The sequence below is a fragment of the Bombus affinis genome, chromosome 10 (assembly GCF_024516045.1).
Source record: "Bombus affinis isolate iyBomAffi1 chromosome 10, iyBomAffi1.2, whole genome shotgun sequence".
In the NCBI taxonomy this organism is placed as follows: domain Eukaryota; kingdom Metazoa; phylum Arthropoda; class Insecta; order Hymenoptera; family Apidae; genus Bombus; species Bombus affinis.
Genome location: NC_066353.1, coordinates 7,698,243 through 7,726,176, shown reverse-complemented (window position 1 = coordinate 7,726,176; position 27,934 = coordinate 7,698,243). Strand labels below are relative to the sequence as shown.

The window sequence follows — 27,934 nt, the reverse complement described above, 5'->3', positions numbered from 1 at the left end:
TGCTGTTATTTAAGCTATAAATTTTATAGTATCGAATTGTAAGAAATAGGGGGGGGGGGAGGAGAGAAAGAGAAAGAGTTTTCTTATTATTATATTTTGGAGAAACTGTTATCAAGTTCCGTAGTTGAAACAAAATTTTTTTAGCACTAATTATTCAGAGTTATAGAAGTTTGCAAAGATATAATATAGTACATTAAGAAAATGAGCGGTGGTTGTTTATTATAGTTATTTATATGATACATTTTATTTTATTATACACAAAAAGATGGTGATAATGATTTCAATGCATTTAGTAGTTTATTTCGTATAAAATGACTCAACAGTGCATCTAAGTCCACCTAAGTCTAAGTTAAATACATAAGATTTTGCATCGAAGAGTCTTTAATTTAAAGATAAATACACTGTTTAAGAGTAGATAAATATTCATTTACAACAGAGTAGTAGATTTAAATCAATACTTAGGAAATTTGATAAATGTTATCTGTTAGGACTAGTGAATTTTGATTATTTATGATATATGATATAAAAACTTAATAAGATACGTAAAGACTAAATAGAAGTGGAGATTCTGAGTCATAAATATGTTTCAGTCAGTGGCAAATAATTATCACAGTGGTATTGTATTAACGAAATGGAACTAGAATTTCAAAAAACGTTGAAACTTCAGTGGCACTTGATATTCTTGAATGGTTCGTATCTGTATTCGCTTTTAGATTCATTTCCTCCGCTTAACGTCACTTAACGGGATTTCATTTCTTGCTTTACGCATGAAGTGAATGCTTGCAAATGCTTATGTCGTTGTTGAGACTGTAAAATAAAACCAATCATAGGTAAACAGTTATTTGTTAATTGCTACAAGCACAATGACTATTGCAGAAATTAACAACCAAAGGACTTGCAACAAGAAGGACACTCCTACGTCTTTTCACTTATTTTCTTTCAGAAAAGTAAAAGAATATTTCTTCGATACATATTAATTTCTTTAAACAAAATATTCACCGTGTTACACAATTGTCGCGAATGAATCTACATATGTATATTCATATTGCGGTACAGTTGTATCTAATTATATTATCAAGTTGTGAATCTCATAACAGTAATCGTTTTTATAAGAGTAGCTAATTCCCATTCGACGAGTTGAATATGATTTGGCATATATTATTTTTCATAATATCGATTTCATTGTGTCGTGGATCTTGGTTCTGACTATTATTGTCAGAGAATGTGTTACTTTCTAAAAAAATAGAAAAATTTGACGTCGCTTTTTGTCACAAGCCCCTCGCTTATTATAAACATGCGAATTATGTTCCTACTATTTCGCTGCCTTTAAAATTGTCTTTTACGTTGTCAACAAAGTTTGCATTTCATTTTACTTAGAGTAATGTTAAGAATAATGTACGTGAGGCATTTATTGCCAAGTACAGTATGTTTAAAAATGGAGGTAACTGGTTTTTCGATCGATACCTTGAAACCTCTGTGTAGCCGATCTTTCATTATCGCTATAAATTCCTTGTAGGATAACTGGCCATCTCCATCCTCGTCGAAAAGTGCAAAGACAGTATCGATAATATGATCGCTAAGTACACTGCCTGTACAAATTTTCACAGCACGTTGGAATTCATCTGAAAAGAGAAACGCGGTAATATACGTTTAACGATAATATATATCTAAATTTCTTTCACAATGAATATATCTTGAAACCTTTTGATATTGGGTGATCCGCTAGAGTGTACATTCGCATAGCAATTGAAAAGTCGTCGAGGCTGTTCAAAAATTGATAAAAACGACAAAATTCCTCGAATGTAATACCGATCTGAAGATGCGAGTTTATTATTATTCTATCCAAATATTTATCGTATCTGTAACAATGGAATATATACATAAATTTAGCCATTTAAAATGTAACAAAATTAAAGAAGTAATTTAAGAAAACGAATCAACCACCGGTACAAATAGAAGAAATCCACACTAGGCATTTGATACTATATTTTATCAGTTCTACTAAATGAAATTTGTACGAATTTCCAAAATTCACAGTTACTTTTAACTTTTCTTTTGCACGTGTAACGAGATCAAATTTTAGAAACGACACTTTTACGAACGACCTTCTATTTATTTGAAGCAACACGTGTGAGAACAAAATCGGGAAAAGGAAAACGTACTCGTCGGTGTCGAGATGTGTATATCGTAGCAAAATTTTCGCAAAATCTATCTCGGAGATAGTATCACGGCCTTTACTGAATTCGTGAAATTCGAGCTCTAGAACTTCTTGCTGCAGGTTTTCCATGAAACATTTGAAATCTTCGTACTTCAACTCGTTGGTTCCATCTTTTCCAAAGAAGTGTACCATCAGAGTGGTATCGACTGCATGTCGTCGTTGCAAGCCCTGAAAACAATATTATCATAGTCAGTAGTGTCTAATTTCTAATAGTGTCTTACACAACGAACTTTTTTCTAATTTTGTTTATCTCCACGTTTTTTTGTTTTAAGATTCGACAAATCCTTTTTGATCATCTCTTATTCGTAAGTGGTATTTCTTTATAAAAACTTTTTAAGAGTACAATGATTTACAATGATCACTTTCGAAAAGCCTTATGTTTTTAAAACAATATATATATATATAAAATGAGAAGAATATCAAGAGAAAAAAATATGAAGATATATTTAGTTTGAGTGTTTATCGTTAGTTATTTCGAATATTATATCGTATATTACTTGGTCATCGTCGATATATTGAACTTGAATTGCTTCAGGAGTTGTTTGCCTCTCTTTCAGAAGATCTAATTTTTCTTTGGTCTCGGTACCGTGACGTCCTCTCCAAGCGTGGCTGAAAACTTTTTCCATCTGTAGGAATGAAAGAAAAAGATATTTAAATTTCTGTTTTTAAAACTTGTTTTTAAGATCTTCTTTATAACTCGTCGTAAAGCCTTGGGAGAAGAGCGTTATATACACATGTAGGTATATAATTTTGTTATATCGTTCTAGCTGAAATCAATGTTTACTTACCAAAAATTTACATTGGAATAATTGTTTAACGATTAGAATAACATACATTTTAGCAAACATAAATGAAAGTATTCTACAAGACATTCTATCTTATCTGCCTTTTTAACTTATTATTTTTTAGTTATTAAATTTAACCCGAACGTAGCTGAATTTTGAGATTTAGGCATCCAAGAAATGATTAATTATTATAACGTTTTCAATGCTGCAGATAAAGCTGCCAATTCTTAATTTTATTTGTCAATCGCATCAACGTTTCGACCATACAAGTAACTCGTTGTATTAATAGAAACTTCGTGATTTTATCATAAGTTTAACGAAGAATGTTATTAACAAAGTATCGCGACTTATATTTAGAAGTTCTCTCTTGGTAATTTTTAGTAGGCATATTCGTAAACAGAACCTAAATTTTAAACAAAGATTAAATTATTTAACTTTTGTGTTACGAACTCAACATATCACAATCGTCACATAATTCAGTTTATTGTTAAATTATCAAATATATATTAAGAAGGATTTTATTTATTATCCGGTAGGAAAATTTAAATTCACTCTGAAAATAGTTAAATAGATAATCACGTGCATCTGCATAACTTAATAACTTACGTAGGAATTCGAGACAATCTGATTTTTGTCATTGCGCTCTCGGGTGTTACGAAGTTTTGGTTCATAAACGAAATCTTCGCTCGGTGGCATTATACGTTTCAACTGACAAATACATCAAAATGAGATATTGAAATATATCTGTAATAGGCACTTGTTTCGTATAAAAAATAAAAAAGATGAATTAAGAAGCAACGTAAAAAACGCATACATAAGCTTTTCGTGAACTAAAATAACGAAGCAGAATCACGAATGGAAGCGTAAATAAAAATAGCACGATAAAAGGAGATTAGTAACAAACGACAAATACAAATACGTAAAAGAAATGAAGGGAGTGGAGTTAGTTGACGATCGACTTAACTCAACATAAAAATGATGCAATAATGGAAATAATTAGTAATTAATTCAACTTATACATTCAAAATTAACCGATAACAAAACATAGATAGTGCAAAATTTCTTTTAGTTCGCTGATAACAAAATATGAAATTATTTCGATTAGTTTTGTCTCGTGAATTATATTATGGTTTACGTTATTTAGAAAAGAGTGTTAGATATCCGTAGGAGAGCGAATTAATAATATTGTGAAGCAGGTTTGTTAGATGTCAAAGACGCAGGATGCTATTCGAGTTACGATTACAATGATCACGATGATAATCAAGATTGCGAATACCGGATCGATTTGCTCTTTCATCAACATGTTAAAACTCACTGCACATTTTGTTTCAACGTCGAGATGCCGATGCTTCAGGTTACCGCCAAGCAATCGTCGAATCTGTGAAAATTACAAACGCATCCGTGCAAATTGGCAAATTCTACTCTTGGTCGCATACTACGACCTTCTTCGTCTTCTAGATCGTGTGATTTTTCTTCGTTTCTGAGAACCCGCAATTTATTTTCGTAACGAGATCATTGATCGGATTGCTGCGAGTTTCTCTTCGTTGTATGCTTAAATCGAACATGTTAAATCATTAAATCTACATATAGCATTCGATATATTTATCTTGCTTTCTTATTTTCTGTTTCGTACGTTTATCCGATTTAGCGAAAAATATAAAATCGTAATTTCAAGATGAATTAGAAATTTAGAATAAATCTTTCATTCTATATAATTATCGTATTTGTTGCTGCCTATGTACTTGTAATAGAAAATTAAAACGTTTCTGATCTCTATCTGTATCGATCATTTACAATTTTCAAAAATTCCGTCTACGCAATTTTCTTATTGCTTTCTTTCAAAATCTCTGCTTCGATCTAATATTGGTTTAATGTTGTACAAGTAAAAGGAGCAAACGTCGATCGTACATCGTGTCACGTTGATTTAATTTATGTACAAGTTATTATGCGAATTTTATGTCTGTCCGTGAATCGTGAATTATGTGTTTATCGGAAAATTGCACTGGAAATATCGCAGAGACATACTGAAAGAAACGCGTAACTTAAAAAGCTTACTCTGAAACGTACACTTTTTAACTGACTTTAAATTTAGCTTGCTTTATTAAAAACTGAAATTTTATCTCTAGCGAAAAATATTTAATCAAATCAAATTTGAAACATTTTTATAGGACAAGTACAAAAGCGATAAGAAATCGTGATAACTTATATAGCAGACTCACGCAAGAAATGTGCAACTTGGCAAAGAATTATCTTACCACGAGAAATTCGGTTTTATCCACACGTTCGTTTCCATCCGTATCGAACATATTGAACGCGATTCGGAAACCCGACGTAGGTTCTGCAATAAGAATCTTTGTTACGTCTTATTGAAAATACAGAATAATGAAAATTCGTGAAAAATACGTATGTTATTAAAAATTGTACGACGATACTTACTGATTAGAATCGATAAGAGGAAGAGATACTCCGTGTAAGATATAATTCCTACGAGAACAAAGCAAAGAATTATTATTACGTGTACATACGTATCGTAAATTATTATTATAAGATGATACTAGGCGTGACAGCAAACTTCAAACGTAATATTTCAATAAAGGAAAGTTCCGATAGTTTAGGTATCGCGTTATCTCTTTGAAAACTTTATCAAATATCTGTAGCTTTCATGTATAATTCCTATAGTCGATATTTATATATGATTTATTTAATTTCAACGATAAAATTTCCATAAAATAATCAATCATAGAAAATCTACTCGAAAACACACCATACACAACTAGCATCCACTAACAATCAGTCATTAATCATTACACAAAAATCCTAATCCCCGGTCTAATTGATTCTCAGTCATTAGCTAATCTCCACGTTCGAATCTCATTCGGTTAAAATGATTTTTCGATCGTTAAATCGTTCGAACGTTATACGAGGCGAAACAAGTCGGTCTGGTCTATCGGAAAGAAGCTGGGCCCCCAAGCGAGATTCATACCCATTTAAGAATAAATCCATTTATGGGAAAATGATGTATCGCGCGCGGACGGCCGGGTCTCTTCGTTTTGTTTACGGCGACACGACACGACGATAAAGTGCCGTACTAATTTCCACGATAATCGCGTTAACTCGTAATCTAAGCGTAACAGGTTGTCCTAAACCATGGTGGAGAAGAGGTAGCTGTGAACGGCATTAGATACGCCCCATAACGTTCTAGGCATTCCTCGGAACATCCCTTTTCTTGGTTTAAAGAAACGCCAAATAACTCAGGCTTTTAACGTCTCGCAGCGAGAAATACTACTTCCAAAGTTAAATTTTGATCTTCCAGTCAGACAGAACACATCATCCTCGAAGCGTGTTTTCAGCTTTGTGCCGAACGATCGTGGAATCGATTTTATGTGCCATAAGCACTCCATAAAACGTTTTCACGACTACGAAAACCGGGGGAAAGTTTACGAAGCGGAAAATGAAGAAAGTGAGTGGAAGGAAACGGTCGACGCCAAAGCTCCTCACGCTCGACGTTCACGATCCATTTCTCTTTTTATCGTCGTTGAATTGGAAATTTCCGATTAAAAGTCCTCCACGAATGAAGCTATTCGGCGAGTAAAGTCGGCGAACATCAGAAAAACTCTAAATAAAAGCTGACGCTTACGGCGCAGTGTCTTTCTCGTTGCATTGTTCTAGAAAGAGAAATTCCGTTTGGTGAAATTGATCTTTTCCTGGAAATGATCGTCGATTCTCGAAAGAAGAATTTTTCGGTGGCTATCGATGTTTGAAGAAACTTTTCGAACCGTTTATTCGATAAAATTGCTCCGTTGATGCGTATCTTCTTTTCCCAGAATTTATGCTTTTCATGCGATTCGATAACGGTGAATTATGTAAATTTCTTATGCAGACAGACCAAAAAAATAAACACTCTATAAACCGTTTGCCTTTGCAACGTAACCTCCATTTAGATTAATAGATTCCCTGTCAAATTTCTATTCTCTACTTTCATTTGAATAGACAACGAAAAATATTACTTTGCTATTTTTCACGTAATCCCAAACCCGTTTACGTACGCTCGATAACGTTTCTTACATATTTATTATCGGCATTATCTCTTAGTTACTGTTCGCACGTATCATACGGTTAAACTTCGCCACTCGTTTCCTCGAAACCACGTTTCTACGAAGTAAATAAGGTGCCTTAAAAGTCAGACTCGTAGTTGCGTAAGCAACTTTCGCATTGTATCTTCATTCATACGGTTTCACAACTCGTTGTCTATGAGCAGAAAAAGAGTATACGTTTCTTCGCTGCTTAGCGCCACACACGCTTCGTGTATACTACTTTTGCGCCACTTCATTCATAAAATTCCACGATTCATTCCGATACGATGTACTACATACTTGGTGCGCGTTCGCGCAATAAGAAAGTATTCCGTTTAGTCACGCGTCGAAATGGTTTCGAACAGCGAACGAACCGATATTGGTAACGCGATGTAGAGGAGCGAGTTTCGTCGCGCGAGTGGTTCACAAGCTTTTTAGCATGAAATTATATGGGAAATACACGAGGCGCGAGCGGTTTCGTATAAATTTGTATACATTATATGGGTATCTATATTTGTATCTAGAAGCGGCAGGACACCTGTGTATCTCGTACAAAATGTAGTACGTATAATAAAAGAAGTAGCTCGGCAAAATTATAGAAAAGTAAGGAATTAACGATTTACGAAAAGTTTGAAGCAAAAGTGATAACGAACGACCAATTACTTGTTATATCGGTAAGCCTCGATATTCGATGCGATCACTTTTAATATTAACGTTACTTTAGCGTGTATTTAGCATAATTGTAGCATGCTTAAGACAGTTATTCGTGCTGTATGTTTTATATTTTATTTATTTATATTATATTTTAATAAATGCATGACCGCGATAAATGTCTCGTAATTTCTGTATACATTTTCAGATTGCTTTCATATTTCAAATTTTTGATTAACTCGAAGTTTTACATTAACTTTTCAAATAACGACCACCCTATAGTACCGAAAAAGTTCCAAAAAATGTCGTATAGCACACGTGATACGTTAATAAATGTTTTCCATGATAAGTCGACGAAACAGATTAGGTCAGAGGCCTCGTATATTAGCCTATAAAATTCTGGGCTTACTAACACCGTGTTGGTAACACGTGAGCAACCATCGCATCGCGATGGTATGGAAGAAAAAAGAGAAAGTGGGATACACAGAGAGCGAGGGAACTCGTTTATTAGAGAGAAGTGTGAAACTGGCTCCATACGTGATTATTTGCATTTCCATTAGCGCGACAAACGTGCGGTGAACGCACAAAAAGGCAGGAAGAGGCTCGAACCAGCTGCACCAGGGACTCGTTAACGACGCGACGCAGCCCTGTTATTTCGATCGTCGCAAGCCGCAAGGGTGGCGGGATTAATTGCTGTACCGATCTTCGAGCCACGAAACTCGAGAACCTTGCGAGAGAGCAACTTTGAAATTTTTCACACGGAACGCATCCAATCTAAATCGTTCCTGTCAAATTTTCAATTTCTTCGTGATTTTTCCACGCGACCTGCAACTAACAACTAATCGAGTCGATTAAATGTGAAATCGCGCAATTGACCTTTCCTCTCTGACGCAATATTATCGATAATGATATCGTATTTTCCCGTCTATCGCATAATAAGTCAATACCATTTGGAAAAATACGATATCTCGATTTTTTTGCTGACAAAAAATTTTTTGCAGGCTGACAACGAGAAGAAGTATCTTAATATGGAATAGTCGAAGAATGAGTACCTACGATCTGGTAAGTTTGAAAATACAAAAACCTTTTGAAAATAGACGATAGATCCGTAATGTCTTTTAAGAAACAAAAAAAGTATATAAATTTGAATGAATTTAACATTTACTGCAAGTTAAAATACATTCGGTCGCGCATATACGAATGTTTCTATTCTCTAGAAATATTTCCACGCTTGAGAAACAGTCTCGAGGTTCGAAAGACACGTTCGTCGCCCGGTTCTGTACACAAACTAACGTCGTTAAAATTTCTTTCCCTCTAAGCAAGTGTAAAAATCAGAAGCGGTATTTTTCGACTGCTCACCTTTGTCCCGGAGGTTTCTGAACATATGTGGATTTCCATGACGTAGCGAAGGGATGCTGTTTCTCATCACATCCAGCTCCTTGTCAGTTAACACGCGTCTCTTCAGCCTTGCTGAAATATCACCGAAATTTATTTATTTATATTATCGATCAAGGCGCCGCGATTTCACCGCACTGTCGTTGCCAGTTTGCGCAAGACTAAAGTGCATTAAAGAACCGTGACAGAAACGTACCAACGACGTATAAATTCAGACGCTTAGAATGTTTGTTCTATTCGTAGACCGTAGAGCGACATACGTAGCGAAGTAAAAGTATCGAGATGGAAGGTCGATGAATTTTTTATTTTCGGAGTTCTGCAATTTCTATGTTCGATTCTCTAAGCGAATCTAAATTTATTGAAATCAAAGAGAAATAATTAGCCTTTATCTTGTTAAAAAGATAGTATACACGTACCTACAACATGTATAAAGTAGTATTTTGATTATTTAAACATTTAATTTCGAACAAACGTTAGATCATCACGAGTATTAGATCTATAACGAGTTATTTTTCAGCAGTTCGTTTCCGATCTAGCAACTTATCGATTATCGCAAGTTATCGCTTATAGCCTTTGCGAATTTATTTAATACTCACGTCTGGGTTCAGGTTCAACGACACTGTCGAGGAAATCTTGAGGTGTCATATACAGTTGCCCGTCATATTCCACCGATGCAAATTTTATAAATCTTTGTTCCCTCATCGTCAACTTTACTACCTTCTCGTCCTCCTTCTGCGTGACAGAATAAAAAAGAAAAATAAACATCGATTTACGATCTTTGGCCTCCTTGCCTCACTTGCGACTACAAAATGTATTGTCGAATATGACACAATTTCCATTCGTGCTACCGCGACTACTTACTTGGCAAGTTGCGCGACTAGTCGCAAGTGGAAAAAAGGCCATCGACTTGTGTGCGTCGAATTTTTGCTTTTATTTTTCCATTTCTATAATTTAATACCATCTGGCGCTGTTTATACGTCTTTTATACGAGCATCAAATTTTATATTTATTTATACGAATATAATTTTTCAATGCACACGGGCACACATATATTTTCGTGTTAAATCTTTGCGCCATATCGGCGACCTTGTTCGAAAGGACCTATTCATAGGTTCTAGCTCGCGAGTGTCATTAAGCTCTCTTCTTTAGCATTCGGCGTAATGGTCTCTATTTACGATATCTTTCTATTTATGCATACACGCGTGTATATAATATTTGACAGTTCATTGATTTCATAAAATTTCAATCGATTTATTTTAATTTATTAAATCATAAAATCGTTTATAAAATCGCACAATTCAATCGAACCTTGCTCATACAGTACGATAGGTACTTGAACGTTAAATATACAAATATCAATTCGAGTTCTTACTTCACTGCACCGCGGTAATGCGACACACAATAACTAAAATTAGAATCTCCTCTAATAAGAATAATTTCCATTTTTAGGTTATTCCTATTATATTTAGGAAGAAACAACATTTTTGGCAACTATTTATTTAAAAAGAATTAATACAGGAGTTTGCTTACTGAATCTGTCCCAAAAATCTATCGTCATTCCTGTTACTTTGCAATTGTAATTGTAAAAATACTCGTTGATTCTAAAAGGATCGTTTACGTCCTGGTTTTGCTTTCAAAATAACTGTACGATTAGAAGATTGATCGGTATGTAATCGGAATGAAAGAATTTCTTTCTACCGCATTTCTTGAAACGTTTAATATCAGGCTTAGGACGAATGCGCAAGACATACCGCGATTAAACTGATTGTGCAATATATGTATATATAAAACATCGATAGAATTCAACACTTACGCTGTATAAGCATTTTTCATTTCAGCCCGCTATCTTTGAAGCGATAGTTTACTGCTTACAGAAATAGGTAATTGTATAATTTAGAATATCCTTAAATCGTGTATCGTTTAATAAAAAACCGAAATTCGCAAGTTTATTGCATCACTTATTGCACATAAATCAATTGTCTACAGTATAGCTACATGTAATCTATGCAATACTTCTTTGTTCAGATTAATAGCTTTGATATTGCAAACGTTACTTGGACAGCTTAAAGATTATAGACTTAACTCTATGGATACAAGAAGGCAGTTCTAATCTTAAAATATGTATGAAATACGTTGCGATCCTCGTGTCATACGACAATATTGCTTCAGAGAAAAGATCATCTAACGCCCACACCGATTCTGAATTTATTTGCATAATACACTATTATTCGATAGCCTTACAAATCGTCAAATTACATACAAAATAAAAGTATCTACGTCTAATTCCAAATTACAATTGAACGTTTGCACGCATACCACGTGCAATAGAAAATACGATAATTATCCAAGTATTTATTTTTAAGCGTCTTTTGTTTACAAATAAAATGAATAAATTTCGACTCTAAAATATCAGAATTATTTTGATATTCGTATAAATGTATCATCAGAGACGAAATATTTACAAATAAAATAAGCCAACTACCATCCTGCCAAGTATATCATCGTGCCGAAATCCATATTCTTAAATATTCTTCTTCGAAAAAAAGAAATTCCACGCTGTACAATACCATATTGAAACAGAGTGCGATTTTACCCATAAATACCGTACTTCGTTTTCTAGCTACACGTAGCAAATTCCAATATGCCGGGGACCGCAAATGGGTCTCCGCTTCAGCACGATTCCATTGTTGCTTGCGAGAGCCGCTAGAGGTTAACAAACTATCGATACGCGGTTGGAACACGACTATGAAAGATTGTCGAATTTCTAAAAGGGCGAGGCCCTTTTGTTGGCTCGCTTCGTGGGAGCCTGTACGCCCACTTAGTGGCCGGTTACTCTCCTCCCAGCTATCTGCTTACCTACGTTCAGGCAATATGCGTATTTCGCGACGTAAGCTGCAGTTAAGCCTTAAAGGTTATGCACACAATTCTCGTGTAACGACGTGAATTTGCGATCTCACCGGTGCAGATTGAATCGTTCATTCTGTAGACGCGAAATTGCTGGAACGTGGCGACCCGGCGACGCGGCGCCCCGTTCCAAGAGTCAAGTTTCAGGACAACTGATTATGAGTTATTGTCAGCATCCATTCAATCTCTACAACCTTTTCTTTCTTTTCCTTTTGATTGCACCAGTCGTACAAGAGTTAAACAGCGTCTTTTGGACGTATAAGTTATTCGTTGCTTAGGAATTACGAGCGTAATAGTAAGAAATTGGGTGTATTATTCTTTGTAATTTACGTTGTTACGTGTTGACTATGCGCGTTCTAATATATCGTTATTCGTTTCTATTCAAAGAACATTCGATTCGTCGTTGCATCTTAAACTATACCGCGCACGATATAGTTTACCGCACGTACCGTTCTGCGAACACGTTCCTCTGCGATTTAAAAGCAGAATATCAACACGGTACCTTGGTTCGTATCGATATCGTTACATCACACGTTTGTCATTATCCGCATGAAACGGATCCTTGGCTTATTTATAGGCGAGCTGCTTGAAGGATGTTTGGCCGACGCTCTCGTTTTTCGTTGCATTTCCATAAGCGTGAATCTCGGTCTGACCGTAAATCAGCCTCTTTTTCTGCGACAAATCGTTTTTACAATGGTTCGTACTCGTGATAGTAGCTTCCCGTTACCGATCGAGATTATCTGGCGAAGTAACTCGAAGATTCATGCGTACATGCAAGCGGTTTATTTTTCTAATTTTTTTTTTCTTTTTTTTTTGGCTAAAAGGCACACCCATTAAGTGTGAATTTATAGAAATAAAAATGGCATCGTTAATTCAGCCGTCTGTTATGTCTGGTTCGTGAGTAGCGCTCGTTTTCCTATATGTATGTAAATCTGATAATCGTATTTTCAATAAAATCATTTTATTGCAACGTGTCCGGTATCCCGCTTATAATTATTCGTATAATTACGCGACCCAGGGAAAGTAACGATTATACGTTCCGTACGAAATGCGTGTATTAATTTTTACTGTTTCGCCCAACGAGATTTATAGTTATAGCCAGCGTACGTGTATAATAGTGCGGTTATCGATGGCAATTTCAGCAAATAAACAATAAAAGAAAATGCATATCTCTGTGTCCATTTAGTCGTTCCTTTTAGAGTTTGTATGCAAGTGTCTGAAAGATATGCGGTTTCTATTTCTTTTTTTCTTCTTAATAACAACCTTCGATTTCGATGGCTTTGAAATACGTTGGCTCACGGAAGTATTCGAACGTTCGTAGACACCTTTCGCGAATATATTACGTCAGCTATACGAAACATCATCGGTTCTGTGACGCGATTATGACGATCAAATTTGAAACAAAGTCAGAAACGATACAGTGGTTGGAAAAAGTATTTGCACACCGTTGTATCATATCGTAATCTTTTTATGCTATTTGTTCACACGACTGAAATATTCTAGGCATATCTGAATCATTGTTACGCACAGGGGATGACTCGATTAAACGCTAGAGATAGATACACACGTGCGATCTCGTTCGTTAATTCTGATTGTAAGCATGGAAAAATATTGACATATTCAACTATATAGTGATGTAAGTTTTCCACTAAAACTGCAAATATTGGTTTGGGTTGCTCTCAGCGAATCGTAAGGCGCTGTTGAGAATGCTAATATTTTCTGACGTTTAACATGTTTCCATAAACCTCTTACTGCTTCAAGAACCATCGCGCTGTCTATAAACCGTTAAACTTCAAAAACCATTACGCAACTAAAGTTTACTTCCTCGAGACAGCTGGTATCTACCGCTACGATAACTTTTCAAGGAAATCCAACCAACAGCACGGTACCCTTTGCGATTGTTCTATAAATGGCACTAATTGATCCTTGAAATTCCTAATTAGCAACACCGCTTTGAAAAGACGAAAGTTGTACAAGGAAGAATAGTAGAAAATAGTTGAAATTTTTCGCGCATCTCTAAAGTGTTAGCAAGGCGTCGCGCTATCGTCTCAAGAGATCCAAGAGTTTTCGATTACGTTATATCAAAATACTGTAACACGCACGACATCATATACATGTTTGTACGCGTATTTTTGCAATTGAAAATTTAGCTAAAAACGCATAGATGTTTGATTCTAAAAGCAAATAACGAGACACTTTTCAGATCGGTTGGAAAAGTATTCGGAGCGTAAAAGGATCTGAAAATAGGTTTCCGGTAGAAAGTCAAGGTACGATTTAAATACGATTATATCTCTATTTTATTTGATCTCCGATGTTCGCGTTTTCCACGACCATCGACCGAAAGACGAAAAGTCGGCGTCTTCGCGCGCACGAGTGTTTCTAAATTCGTAACTTTAAAGCGTGTTAATCCCTGGTCAAGGTCAATGATGGGACGAAGTCGTCGGTAGAGCTCGAAAATTCTTACGAAATAACCTTTGCTCCACCGTATCCAGGGACACGATCTCACAATTCCTCGTTCAGGAATACACGAGCGACGGAGGAAGCTGAAATCATGGGGGAAAGATATTTCCGCGAGAACGAATTTACGCTACAACACACCCATAAATCGCCTCCTTTTCTTTTCCGTGGTTAATGCGCGCGGCACCGCCGATTTATGGGATACCAAACGCCGTTAGGTCTAATCTTCTCGTTAGAGAAGAGGCCGAAAAGCACCGAAGGTGCCGGTGTCCCTTTGTACAAATTGCTACCGAATGAACCAGAGGCCAGGGACCACCGTAGTACCATGTCGTTTTGGAAATTGGGTCTGTTGTAACGTGGCCAGGTAAATGAAATTCTTCGTCTGTTTTTATTCGGCCCCACCAACAACCGTTTGAAAAACGAAACATCTATCTTCTTGTCGTGTCTTGTTCCAGTCGATTCTTCGACGCGCGTTTGAATTTCACTAGATTTTATTCCGTGGGTCACCATGTGAAAGTGAGTCTGCCGATCGTGATCTTATCTGCTGGCGATTTATCGGAATCTATGGAATCGCGGTATTGTTCGGTTGTAATAATAAATTTGTACACGCGTATTCGTTAGTTACAACTATCTTAAAGGTTAAATTCGCGGGCCAGTGCGTAGGATAAATAGGAGATCTTGCGTTATACGGCGGGCTGAAAAGCGAATTACGCTCGTAGTAAATCAAAATTTCGAGAATTTGAATGTAGTCGCGTATTTTATTTCTTAGAAGCGCCGTTCCATTAGATTCCTAATCAATTAAGTCGTAACTGAATTTCCTTAGAATTAATAATTAGAATTATAAACGCACAACGCTATCTTACAGGAAATAGCAGCGGATTAAGTAAAAAATAATAAGATACTAATGGATAATTGACGTTTCAATTTACGACTTTTTCAATAGACAATCTTACAACTTCCATGTACTTAAATTCTTAGATTTGTTTCAAACTGTACTAACGATGATCGTAATAGCGCGATCGTGATAATCGTATCAATCTTATACGATCTTTCGTATAACGTACGAAATCTTAATATTTTCAAATTTAAGTAACGAATTCGATCTTTCCTCGCAGCAGATAAGCGAAACGATGGACCATTTTGTATTTGTCTGTCGTATGTGGATGATTACGTGTCATATAAAAATGTTGTACAAGACGTGTATTATATAACTATAATGGTTAAATATCTAGAACCTCCGTAAAAGAAGCAATTGATGTTAATTGTAGTTGATCGACAAAAAAAAAAAAAAGAAATAGTTTCTACTTAAATGTACGTTTAATACATCCGTCGAAAACCACGTGATTCTAGTATTCGAGCGTAATAAATCTAAGGCGCGATTTCAATTTAATAAAAGCACGCAAAGAATCGAATTTCTATCTTACACCGATGTATTATAGACAAGTTCGTTGGGTCATCTTGGAATCATCTTTGGTTTTTATTACAAAAATAGCGGCACGAGTAAAAAACTAATCGAAGTCTGCGGAAAGAGAAAAATAACATCTCGTAAATCATCGATTACCGATCCCATTTACTCTAAACCCTGCCGCTTATCCCAGAGATGAAAGTTACGAGATTAGATCCGCCAGCGCAAAGAGAGGCAGCAAGAAACCAAACGATACCCGGTAACGAGGTACACATCGATATTTACAGGCTTTCGCGCGCACTAATTTTCCTAGATCGTTTGGCGTAAACATGCACGAAAGAACATTCTAATTTATAAATGTTTTTACTCGAGTTTATAATTGTCCACCTTGTCCACCGACCTAACGAGCAACGGCAACGGTTGTCAGGAAGCGAAGAAGCAAGCACAACAAGAAGAACATCGATCGCTCGAATCTTAAAGCAATGGATCCGCGACCACGGGGGAGCTTCAAATTAGCTATGTACACAGTGGTATCGCCTATCACTGTTATTAACCCAATTTTTCACCGAGGCAACCGGTTCTTCGCGTTTTCCTGGAATCAAATATAACGTCCGTCTTGTTCGGGCGTTGAACGATGATTACGCCGACGCCGCTACCAGAACGAGACGCGGTGTTAATTTAACCTGAGATCACGCTCAGCCCGATCAATATTCCGGCCAAGTTGGTTCGTATCTCCGTAGATGCGTGATGCCGCGTTAACTAACGTCTGTTGGCACGTCCTTGCGTGTCTACCGGATCCAAGGGGTGTTAGGCTGGCATGTTAGCGGCCCAGGGTAATGACAGGCGCGGTGAACATTATGCTAAGTGCGAGGCATCCGACTGTCCTTTTTTTTTACCCTTCCGTGGACCCTGCACGTCCTCTTTTTTCGACATGTTGCTGCCAGTGTGGTGTGATTAAGGCCCGTTTCATCTGCACCCGTAAACGATCCCCTCTTTATCCTCACCCTTGCCCCTTCTTCATCGGTTGACCTCATCTCCGCTTCACCGTTCGCCTTCCTCGGTTGTTATAGTTTTCAATAAAGGAGGAACACGCGACCAGAATCGCTATTTTGCAGCAACAATTTTGTGCGAATCGCCTAAGGCAGCATTTCCTGTAAGAGCGTCTACAATGTAGATCACGCATTCGGTTCTTTCGGTTCTTTCGGTTAGACGCAACGCGTCTATATACCGCGTACGTTCTACAAGCTTGAAACGCGTCTTCGCTATTGGCCAGAAGCTAGGACACGCGTATCAGCGTGCAAAGTGTTCTCAAATTTTCACGCAATTTTATTCCTTAATTTTGGTATTTTCAGCTTTTGTTTCTTCGTTCACCTTATTTATATCATTTCAATTTACGTTATTTCAGTAATGGCGTTTCTCGTGACACCTTTTATTCAGAGTTATTACGTCTATGTTCTTAATTGCTGTTTACAAGGCATTCGAGGTTCGATGTAGTTCGTATAGATCGTAATGGCGAATTAAGATACCTTTCGAAACTAGGTTAACTCTTCCTTAACTCTAGTTAACTCTTCTAGTTTCTTTTCAGACGAAGAGACAAAGACGACAACCACCGCTCTTGGCTAAAGTCTCGACCAACTCGTTCGAACGCGGATACGTCGTTAGTAGCGACAAAAACCGATTGACAGGTCGATGAGTGTTGGCATCGAAAAGCCTGTCGATAAAGTTCCGGCAACTAAAGTGGACAGCGGAATACTCGACGCCTCTCGAGTCTCGTATCGTTCTCTTCGTCTCGAGAATGTCACGCAACAACTAGGGTGGCCGGCAATATCTACGGTCAAACGTTGGCGCGGACGTTGAAAAGGAAAGTATACGCGACCGATCGCAAACCACGTGGATGGCAAACACCTGCCTACCATCGATGCAGCAACGTGCGCGGCTCGTCTCGGTGCATAATGCAACGGTGATTACGGATCTTACGGCGAAGCACGGTGGCATGGCGCCGAGATTGCAGCAGGAAATTGAAATCAGATAACAGACCAGCGTCCAACCAGTATCTTCTTCTCGCTGCGTATTTGCATACGCATGTTTAGATATGAAAATTTCATTGTCCAATCCTACGCCTTTACCCCGGCGATTTTACTATCTACTTTTTGCTACGAGTATCGAGTACATAGTAGTTAATGACGATAATGATTGCATATCTCTATACCTATCAATTTGATACGGTTAAACTGATTTGCTTCTCGGCGGTGACGGTGTTTTCATTTTCCAACGAATGTGATACGAATATTTACGACGAGGCGAGGCGAGGATTTGTGCTATCGATGATTTGCTCGAGCAGCCGAAGAATCCAAAAGGATAAGATCGCGATAATGATCATTATCAGATGTATACTTTGAGAAACATATTCGGAGAAATAAAACCTGAATGGAGGTTTATATCGCGCGTTAAGCGTCGTAACGAGTATTTTATCTCGCATATTAATATATAATATATATTCTTACATATCGTAATATATTTCTACGTTTTTCTTCGCATTCGAATTTCTAATAATCGCTAGATTTCTATACACGTATATGCATATTATATTATATATGTATTTGGAAAATTGAAATATAGAGAATGTTAGAAAGCGTGCTAATAAGCATAACTTATTATAGAAGTATGAATTAGAATTAAACGATGTTTGGCGGTAGCCTGAATTATTTGTTTGCTTACCACTTGCTAAGTCAACTTTCTTTCTCGAAATAATTTAAAGCTATTTATTTTACTACAGTTATTTATATAACAAACCGAGCTATTTATGTTATTACAGCTATTTATATAACGATCTAAACTACGCACGATCGAAACTACATTTCATCGGATCATTTAAAGATACTTGGGTGAAAAAGGGCCCAAGAGAAATCTTTGATCAGCATCGATGTCTCGTAAAACGGTTCGCGGTTCACTGAATCACGCCTAGTAAACTAATGAACTTAGATTTATAGGCGCGTAAAGTCGACCGGTGGTCCAAACGATTCTAATCCTAGCAAGGTTTAAGTTAGTTTAATCGATCGCAAAGACACAGTTCCAAGAGTACGCGCAGTTTCGGTTCATGTTTAAACTCTATAAATCTAACGTTTATAAAATTACACGTCTCCTTACGAAATATTAATGGCTAACTACCGCTATTAATCAACATTTCTTATCCGAGAAAATTATATTTTTTATCTGATACACGGGATAGAAAGTGGAACGTGAAATATCTTGAGATTCTTAAACGGTCTGCGATGAGATTGCCTTTATTACAGCCTCGCCCGTGAGAAATCAATGCGTTTATATCTTTACGATCATAATTTTATGGTTTCACGCTGAAAAGCCAATATCAACATTCACCTTTTAACGAATGTGTCTTTAATGCACTCTAAAATCCGCGTTAGAAAATTACCTTCCAACAAAATTTTTACGCGCCTGTTTAAATCATTTCTATCCAATTTATTCGTCCATTTTCTTCCACGGTTATTTTAATCATTGCACCAGTTTCTTCAATTTTTTCATTTCTATCGAATTTATCCCGTTACGTTCATGTCGTAAATTTTCCAACGTTTAAACTTAAAATATTCTTTATACGTCGTCCGATCTAAACGGAACGCTCGTTCGAACAATTTTATCATTTGGTAATACATCCAATCTGAGGAGCTTCGGTTATAGTATTCACGCGTATAAAATTCGAGAAAATTAGTTTTTAGCAATTGCCGATTGGAAAAATGTCGTATAATTCCTATGTGTTCCTAAATGTTGTATAATTCTTTCGAAGGACGTATCAAATTTCGTTCTCTTCTACGTTATTATTTACGTGCATATTTGTACGAGTGTCATCGGATGTGAATAGTTCGATACTGCGTTCAACTCACTTACAAATCCTTTAAGGAACGTAGCTCGCTTATCAACACCTCTTGGCGTCTCGTGAATTAGTATCGTACTTCTGTGTGAATCTTATTTTTAATTAACAGCACTTGAGATAATTTTACGGAATGGGACTGGTAATAATCAATGCAGATATACGATTGGCAAAATACGGTATGATATCAAAATTAAGAGATTACGTCACGCGAGCTCGCGAGAAAATCAGGTTCACCTTCGCGAGCAAATACTCGGGTATCCATTACAACGCGAAGGCTCATAATGGTCCATCTGATAAACGAATTCCAATTATATGACCATATCAGCACAGATCTCGCGGAATTTCTCTTTATGGGGTTTAAGCTTCTATTTACGACTATTCTTCGATGTCGCTCGTTCGACCAAGAACAAGAAGATAACGCGTCTATAGGAGTTCAGTTCGATCTGATGTAGTTTCCAGCGAAAATACGCCATAAGTACTTGTTCTTACGCGGACTTGCTATGCGGACTTGTTTCTGCGTTTACGCAGAAGTTTGCGTTATTGTAACGCAATTCTAGTGCGCGTTTACAGATTTACCGTAACTTGACGCGGCAGTCTCAGCGACAAATCTTTTCAACATCGAGCAACTGTTAACAGATTTAGGAAGATATCAGCTTTGCTATTATTAGTTCTACTGATTCGTAGTGTATTAAGTTACTTATTAAAACTATTTATGTAGGAAAGTAGTGGAATCAATGGTGAATACCGATCGAATTAGTTAATAATCGATAATTATAAATATTTATCGCGATTAGTCGTATTAGGTGTGTAGAAATATTAATCGTTGATCGTCGATCATAGATTGTCAGGTATTAATTGAAATTTAATTTAATTAACCATTAACAATCAAAGCTAATTGATACCAAGTCTGATACGACGCATAAGTATTAATTTCACTGAGGAATTTTAATAGTTAATCGGTAATCATTAATTCCAATTCGCGATTAAGTAGGTTTCTTCTATTTTAACATTAACGATAAGAGATTATTGATAAATTCAAATATCTAAGAAACGATATTTCATATTCACCGATCTGTTATTTATATAAATTCCGATATTATTGACGTTATCATTATTGATAACTAATATAGTTTCAATAATCTTCCCTTTCTCGACAAGGACTAATATTAAACTTTCCAAAGAATATTCCACGTACCTATAAATCAATTTGATCGTATGCGTATCTCTCAACCCTACGCTTCATCATCTACCCTACACTTGTCTCAAACAAATAGATAACAAAAGAAAATGGATAAAACAAAAAAAAAAAAAAAAAAAAAAAAACTAGAAACGAAGCATCCACCGTTACCTCTTTTTAATCGTGTTGTATTAACAAGAAACAGCAGGCCGCATTAAAATCTTCCTTTTCGTGTTTCAAAAACTTGGTAATTGGTTTTGACTCAGTAATCGACCTCTTAACAAATTGTACCTCATCCGACCGACTCTATCTTGCTTCTCATTATTCATCCTATCTTTTAATAATCAATTCCCTGCCAGCAGCAAGAAGCATAATCGTATCGAGATAGCTGGAGGGTAGAGGGATAGGAAGGGAGACGTACATAGCATAGCAAGGTTCGCGAATAATCGCGAGTTCCAGGTGTGTTTCGCGATACACGTTCGACAGCTTGCGAAGCTTTATCGTTCGAAAATCATGATTTACGCCCGTATTGACTCTTAATTCCGGACGAGTTCCTCGAAACCGTATAAATCGTATGTGGTAGCCGCGTATTATCGTCGAATCACCGTTGGCTAATCGAACCAGATGGAAAACGAACATCAAATAGATCGCTAGCGGTATACGTAGCTACATAGATCGTTATTTAAGCCACAAATTGAGTTCTTAGATTCGATGTAGACGAACGATGCAACGTTGTTGCGATTGGATACTGGCGGGCAACTAGATAGCTCATAAATCTATTTAGTCGTTGGTCGTAAACACACATAATGTTTTTGATGATGGCATGTGAATATTTATGCTTCTATGGGAAATTTAAACGAGCACAAATATACAGAACGTATGTAATGTGCAGAAATGTACGAAATATCCAAAGTATCTTTCGTACTGTTAGGTTGTTTGGAAAGTTGCAAAATTGTGAAAATAACTCGCGTAACACGCGATATATATATATATAGAGAGAGAGAGGGAAGCAAGAGAGAGAGATAGAGCTGTTAACGGTTTCATGACGAGCTGTCCAAGTATTATCATCATTCGGTTCGATGATACCGTTCGCGCGTTGGTTTCTCGCGTCTGCCGGAGCCATGTTCTGGATTATCACCAGATAGCATATCTATCGATCGTTGTATCGCGATGCTGCAAACAGTCGCAACCAGGATCGAGGATAAACGACGCGGTCGAATCTTGGACGATTGGAGCGATAACGGCTGCCAGTCTGTGGCGTTCGCAGGACGCTTGTTCGGGTCCGTGATTTGTGAGTGTGCAACCACGGATCGAGCACAGATCTTCCCAAGATTCGCACTTGTTCTGCTAGACCGAAGGACGATCCATGTCCACGAGAGAACATGCGGCGGGAAATGTGTTACATCGACGCGTAAACGGGTTGTCTTGTAGATCGCGAGATCTTGGTCGTTGTTCCGCTCAGGTTTTGAACTTTGCATCTATACTGGGTTACCTAGGGTTTCGAATAGCGTTAAATTAATCGGAGACTCGTATGATCGCTAGATTTGCATTTATAATCGCAAACGGTATTTGTCTCATTAAGCGGTGGACTTGGATAATAAAATTTATTTGTATGTTTTCGGCAAAAGTAAAGCTCTACTACAATGAATTTAAGAGGAACAGAAAATACGTTGCTGTACATGCTGGTTAAAGATCTTGCATATATCCATGAAATGAATCATAATAATAATAATATTAAATTAATTATTAAATTAATAATAAAAAATGAAATTGAAAATAGAAGATTATAAAATGTAGGCCGTTACCACTAGACTTCTATAGAGTTCTAAAAACGTGTTTGACTACTTAGTGCTATCAAGTTGTGTCGATCGCGTTTTTGCTTTTACGCGCGGAAAAGTATCGACTAGAAGTTTCTTGTGAACGCTAAGATTATATACTAATTGAACAGTAAATACGATAAAACATTGAATAGCGATATGAAAAAGTAATATTAGTGGCAATTCGGATGTCAATGTCATGTCAAGTGCTAATTCTGGCATTTTTTGACATTAAACATGCCTCTTCTTGTAGTTACAGCTGTATTTAATATGTACTCAACTTTTTTGAAATAACACTATCTGCATATACGAACCTATTTAATATTTTCCAAACTATCGAGTATTTATGTAAATCGTCGATATAACTCGTATAATCTCTTCAATTATAGTCGAAATATAAGAAAGTACGTATGTTAAGGAAATTATATATGAATTTCTAACTAGCGCAATTTTTCTTTATTAGAGATACAGAAACTTCTATATCTGCTATAAAGATCTTTACTCAAATTTATTTATTCGTAAATAACATCTCCTGTATTCCTTTCATTAGAAATAGAACATGTTAAAAACAACTTTATTAAAATTCTATTTATCAAAATACAGTAAATATAGGTTTCTGTAAATATTTCCAAAATCATATAAAATATTCGTATAAAAAAATTTATTCAAATAAAGTTTTCTTCCTCCACCCACTTTTGCATAATACGTATCTACATACGAACATATATTGCTATTCTAGTTTTTTCAGATTTTTATATCATCGTTTCTACTAATCTATACTCACTATTTACAAGAATTTACATATGTATGTGTATTAAATTACAATATCTTTAAGATACCGTAAAAAGCAACATGTTAAGTAAATAAATCGAACATCGGATCGTACAAACGATATTTGTATAGTTCGCTTCATTATAAACAGAAACGAATTCTAACCTATAACCTGTGACGGCTATAACCTCAAATGTCAGTAACGCCTTGCGTAATATTTCTTCCGGTCAAGGATCTTATCAATCACACAATAAAATTCAATCAAAGTGAATCTATTTTATTTGATGTCAGTGTCAAAACAATCATCTAGGAGTATCTAGAAGTAATATATTGAAGTCAAGTTCAAAAACATTATCTATTCCTATAAACAAATTTCTTTCCACATTACTTTCGCTATTTAAATTGACAACTTTTGTATTTCGAACAACGCGTGCATCGTTTAAAGAGGCGTATATTATTAATTGTACAAAATAATAAAACGAAAATGTGTATTTACAAACCTTTCGAACCTTGGCGTGTACCGCGTCTGATCGGAAATATCTGTAACCGCAATAAAGAGTAATAGAAACTGTTGCAAACAATCCGGTGTTGAGACCCCATCTCTTCACTTCACTGTTACTATGCCACGAATTGTAAGAACGTGTGACACCACAAGAATGTCGTACGAACGATGATACTCGTCGTGACAACCTCACTACGCTCGCCATGTTCTATGCAGAAGTCAAGAACGCGCGCATGCGCTGTGACCCTGTCGGCAAATTCAGTTGCGCGCATTACGAAATTCAAAATGTTTTTCCTGATGTTAAAAAATTTCTTCAATATTCCTGAATATTTGATTATTAAATAATGCAATTTCTTTAATACGGCTTATAATATCTAACAAAATTTGAAACTTAACGGATTAGTCAATTTTGTATCAGGATAATAAAATTCTACTATTATATCATATCGCTTTTACTTGCATAGAAAGTATCGGAAAATCCTATTGTTTGTAATGACATTCTATCATTATTAATAGTACTATAAACAATACTATTTACACTTTTGAGTTTTAGATTTAGCACTTTGTTAAAAAATACAATAGCAAGGACGAGTTTATCTTTAAAGTACATTTGCGCCGTTCTGCTCTAATTACCGGAGAAACCGGAAAGAGATATCGCAATCAAATTAATTAATGACCACGAATTTAATGACGATGAATTTTGAATACAGATGTTTATACCGTTGATAAAATTATATAAAACCGCTAATAATAATTATAGCAACAAATAATTAATCCGGATATATGTTATTACAAATTAATCAAACAATATTCGGATTAGAATTGGAAAAGCAGAAAATATACAGCTAAGATTTAATGTAATATTACTTCAACAATGACATAAAGCACTTTTGGGTTTCTTGAATCCATATTTAGATATTAATACGCCTTCATCGTTATAGGCAAGCAATGGATATTTATGCATTTATGAGAAACTTAAATTTGGCTAAAAATACGAAATTTACAAAATACGTAAGAATATATGAAATGTTCAAAGTACTCGTTATAACGCTTAGAGCGTGAAACGAACTTCTATGTTACATTTTTTAAAATGTGTTCATAAATGTATGAACTCGTATAAAAATCCACAGTCTAATTATAAGATTACTAATTTCTCTAATTTTACAATACTCTTATACTTATTACTATCTCCAAACTTCATTCTCTCTACGATAATCGCGTTCTTATTAACTCATGCTCTTATAATTTTCCGAATCGGATGTACGCATCTCTGGATCGTCGCAACAGGTCGCAATATGAACGCGTTGATTTTGCAACGTTGCTGGCTCGGTGATCGCATTCTTACGAAGTACAAGAGAGTAGATAGGGGAAATAGTAGTCTAATAGTAGACTAATAGTAGTCGCTGGACGGCATGAAATTTGTAGGACGAAAATAGAGTTAGCGTATAAAGCAAAGATAGCATTCGAAGGACGTTATGTAACGAAACGGTGCCATCTTCACCCACGATATGCTATGACGCAACGGGCAAAGAGTTACGTTGAAGCGCTAGCGAGTGCTAAAATTATGCGGGCTAATGTACTCGTACTCTTACTACCGGTTACCCTGGTATAATAGTTTATTAACCGAGGTTACTAGCTTTCTTCTTCGTGACTGCATTATTACTTATAAATATACTCCATCGCTAGAACGTGCAGTCGAGACGGTCTTCCACGATCTTTTCTCCTTCTTGTTTCTGAAAAGACGAAGTCGTCCGCGATAAGTCGATAACGAACTTAAACTTTATTTAAGCTCTATTGATTTATACTTTGGTTTAACGACTGCTTCTATAAAAGACGAACACACTTGGCAAGAGAATAATAGCTTTATTTCTAAACGATGAATACGTTTCTTGCTACGTACAATACATTTTCATGGTATGAAATACACGCACGTATGCTTGGTGAAGTTGAACCTATTTCGAAGTTGAGGTGTGTTCTAAAGTTGTCTATTACGTGCTCGCGTAGGTATTATAATGTACTTTCTTCTTTAATATAGAGCTGGTTGGGAAAGCAGGTTGTTATATAAAATGTAGCATAAATATTAATGTTACATTTTATAATTATTTGAAGTAACGAATTTCATAAATTTTTATGCAAGTTTATGCCATAGATTTAAAAAATCTTCTTACGTCGTATATCGTTAACGATTACATTACGTTTTCGAAATTTTCATTAAAATTACGGAAGCACGTTGAACGATTTCTACAAAATTTTACCGATTAATTTCATTTATTGCTATTTTAGTAAAGTTTCGTTAAAATATATATCTATTCTTCTCATAAAATAGCATCAACTGTTTTAACTAACATTAACACGTTCCTTACACGTAATGAGTTTATAGCTAGATTTGAATTACCTTGTGGCCATTATCGCGGTGCTTTAATATTCTCGAACAAAATAAGAGACCGATATGAGACCGTTTACACGCGTCAGGTAAAATAATTGTGGCAATGAATGTCGATAATTAATACCCGTTTCATCAATCTTATTTACATTCTAAACGTGGTTCAATAATATATCATTCGTAGTTGAGGAGAATTTATAATAGTGTTGCAACGAGCCATTGGTCTGGACCACCTCAGGCGAAATTACAAACTCAGGCTGCTTATTTATAATTTCCAATGATTGATCGATCGTCCTTACATTTGCAGCATACCAAATATCTTGTCTTTCTTTATTTAGGAATAATCTCACGAGGGCAATTTAATTCTATTAGAAGATGAATGTGCACGAGTCGCAACGAGTGATTTCCAGTTATTATGAAACAAGAAAAATACAATTTTTACGGGACGTACTATTCGTCGTATCGGTTTTTAATTTTAAGCATATCTCAACAGCAATTAGAAGGCAAATATATACGATATATTTCAATATATATAATCCAAATACTTTGCAGAGCGTACGCGATGCATTTGCTATAAATACCTTCTAACGTCTATAAAATTTTATCAATACAATTATGATAATGAAATTTCAAAATTTTGTCAGCCGTTGTATTTGTGTATGTAACTGTTATAAGCAAGATAGTGTTACACATCGAATTGCTTTATATTCCAAAAAATACACGTAATAATTATTTCGTCATAATTGAAAATTAATATCTACCTTATAAATAATTGTGCTTTATAGAAGCTTTACGACTCTATACAATCTCGTACAGTTTTATTTATTAAGCATTTAATACGAACGTGACGGACGGATGAAAATTTACAAACTATTCGCGATTCGTAAAGAAAAACCAGTTTTCGAAGTGATAATTACCGATACGACGATTTGCTATCGTAATCATGAAAATGTTGAAATCAAATTACCAACGAAACGCCGTAAATCGAAACATCGGCTGAAGATGTAAAAAGTCCATAAATGTCGATTACCAATTGAAAGCATTCCGTTTATCTGACTGTTGTCGCGATCCTACCGCGACCTAACGTTCTGAAAAGAAGAAAACCTCCGGATTCCTCGAGCCATTGCACGAGCTCTTGCATTCCTGTTAGTCCATCGTCGACAAAAAAAAAAAAAAAAAAGGAAAAAAAAGGAAGAAAGAAAAAAGAGAATAGCTTGACGCACGTTCGGCTCCGGGCTGTAACAGGCAGGAAAAAAGAAAGTTGTCATTATCTCCGTGGCTCGCGAGTGTGATGAACATTCTTCAGGGACGCAAGACGTCGATCGTGTACGAGCGAGAGCATCGCATTGCGACTGTTCGTTTAGCCGTGTCGTTGTTGCTTCTGTAGATACTTAAAACAGCTCGTTGGTGGTTGCAAACAGTAAAGAAAAATCGTGTCGTTAATCCTCGTTTACGCAGCACCGTGATTGTTCTCTCGACACTTTGTTAAGTCGAGACTGTTCTTCCAAGG

General features: G+C 36.0%; 1 protein-coding gene across 4 annotated transcripts; it reads right to left on the bottom strand.

The window, feature by feature from the left end:
• Window positions 1-193: 193 nt before the first annotated feature.
• On the bottom strand, window positions 194-24,269 carry LOC126921168 (calcium uptake protein 3, mitochondrial). Of its 4 annotated transcripts, XM_050732477.1 has the most exons (12): window positions 24,040-24,269; window positions 9,719-9,854; window positions 9,087-9,197; window positions 5,440-5,487; window positions 5,259-5,341; window positions 4,319-4,381; window positions 3,610-3,711; window positions 2,716-2,844; window positions 2,163-2,386; window positions 1,702-1,859; window positions 1,465-1,622; window positions 194-807 (listed from the first exon to the last, which is right to left on the bottom strand). In XM_050732477.1, exons 1-12 carry the CDS (start codon window positions 24,244-24,246, stop codon window positions 739-741), a joined length of 1,488 nt encoding a protein of 495 aa, XP_050588434.1. In that variant the 5' UTR covers window positions 24,247-24,269; the 3' UTR covers window positions 194-738. The 4 variants fall into 4 exon arrangements, with proteins under 4 accessions (XP_050588434.1, XP_050588436.1, XP_050588435.1 ...); XM_050732479.1 differs by lacking the exon at window positions 3,610-3,711; XM_050732478.1 differs by lacking the exon at window positions 4,319-4,381.
• Between the last annotated feature and the right edge of the window lie 3,665 nt (window positions 24,270-27,934).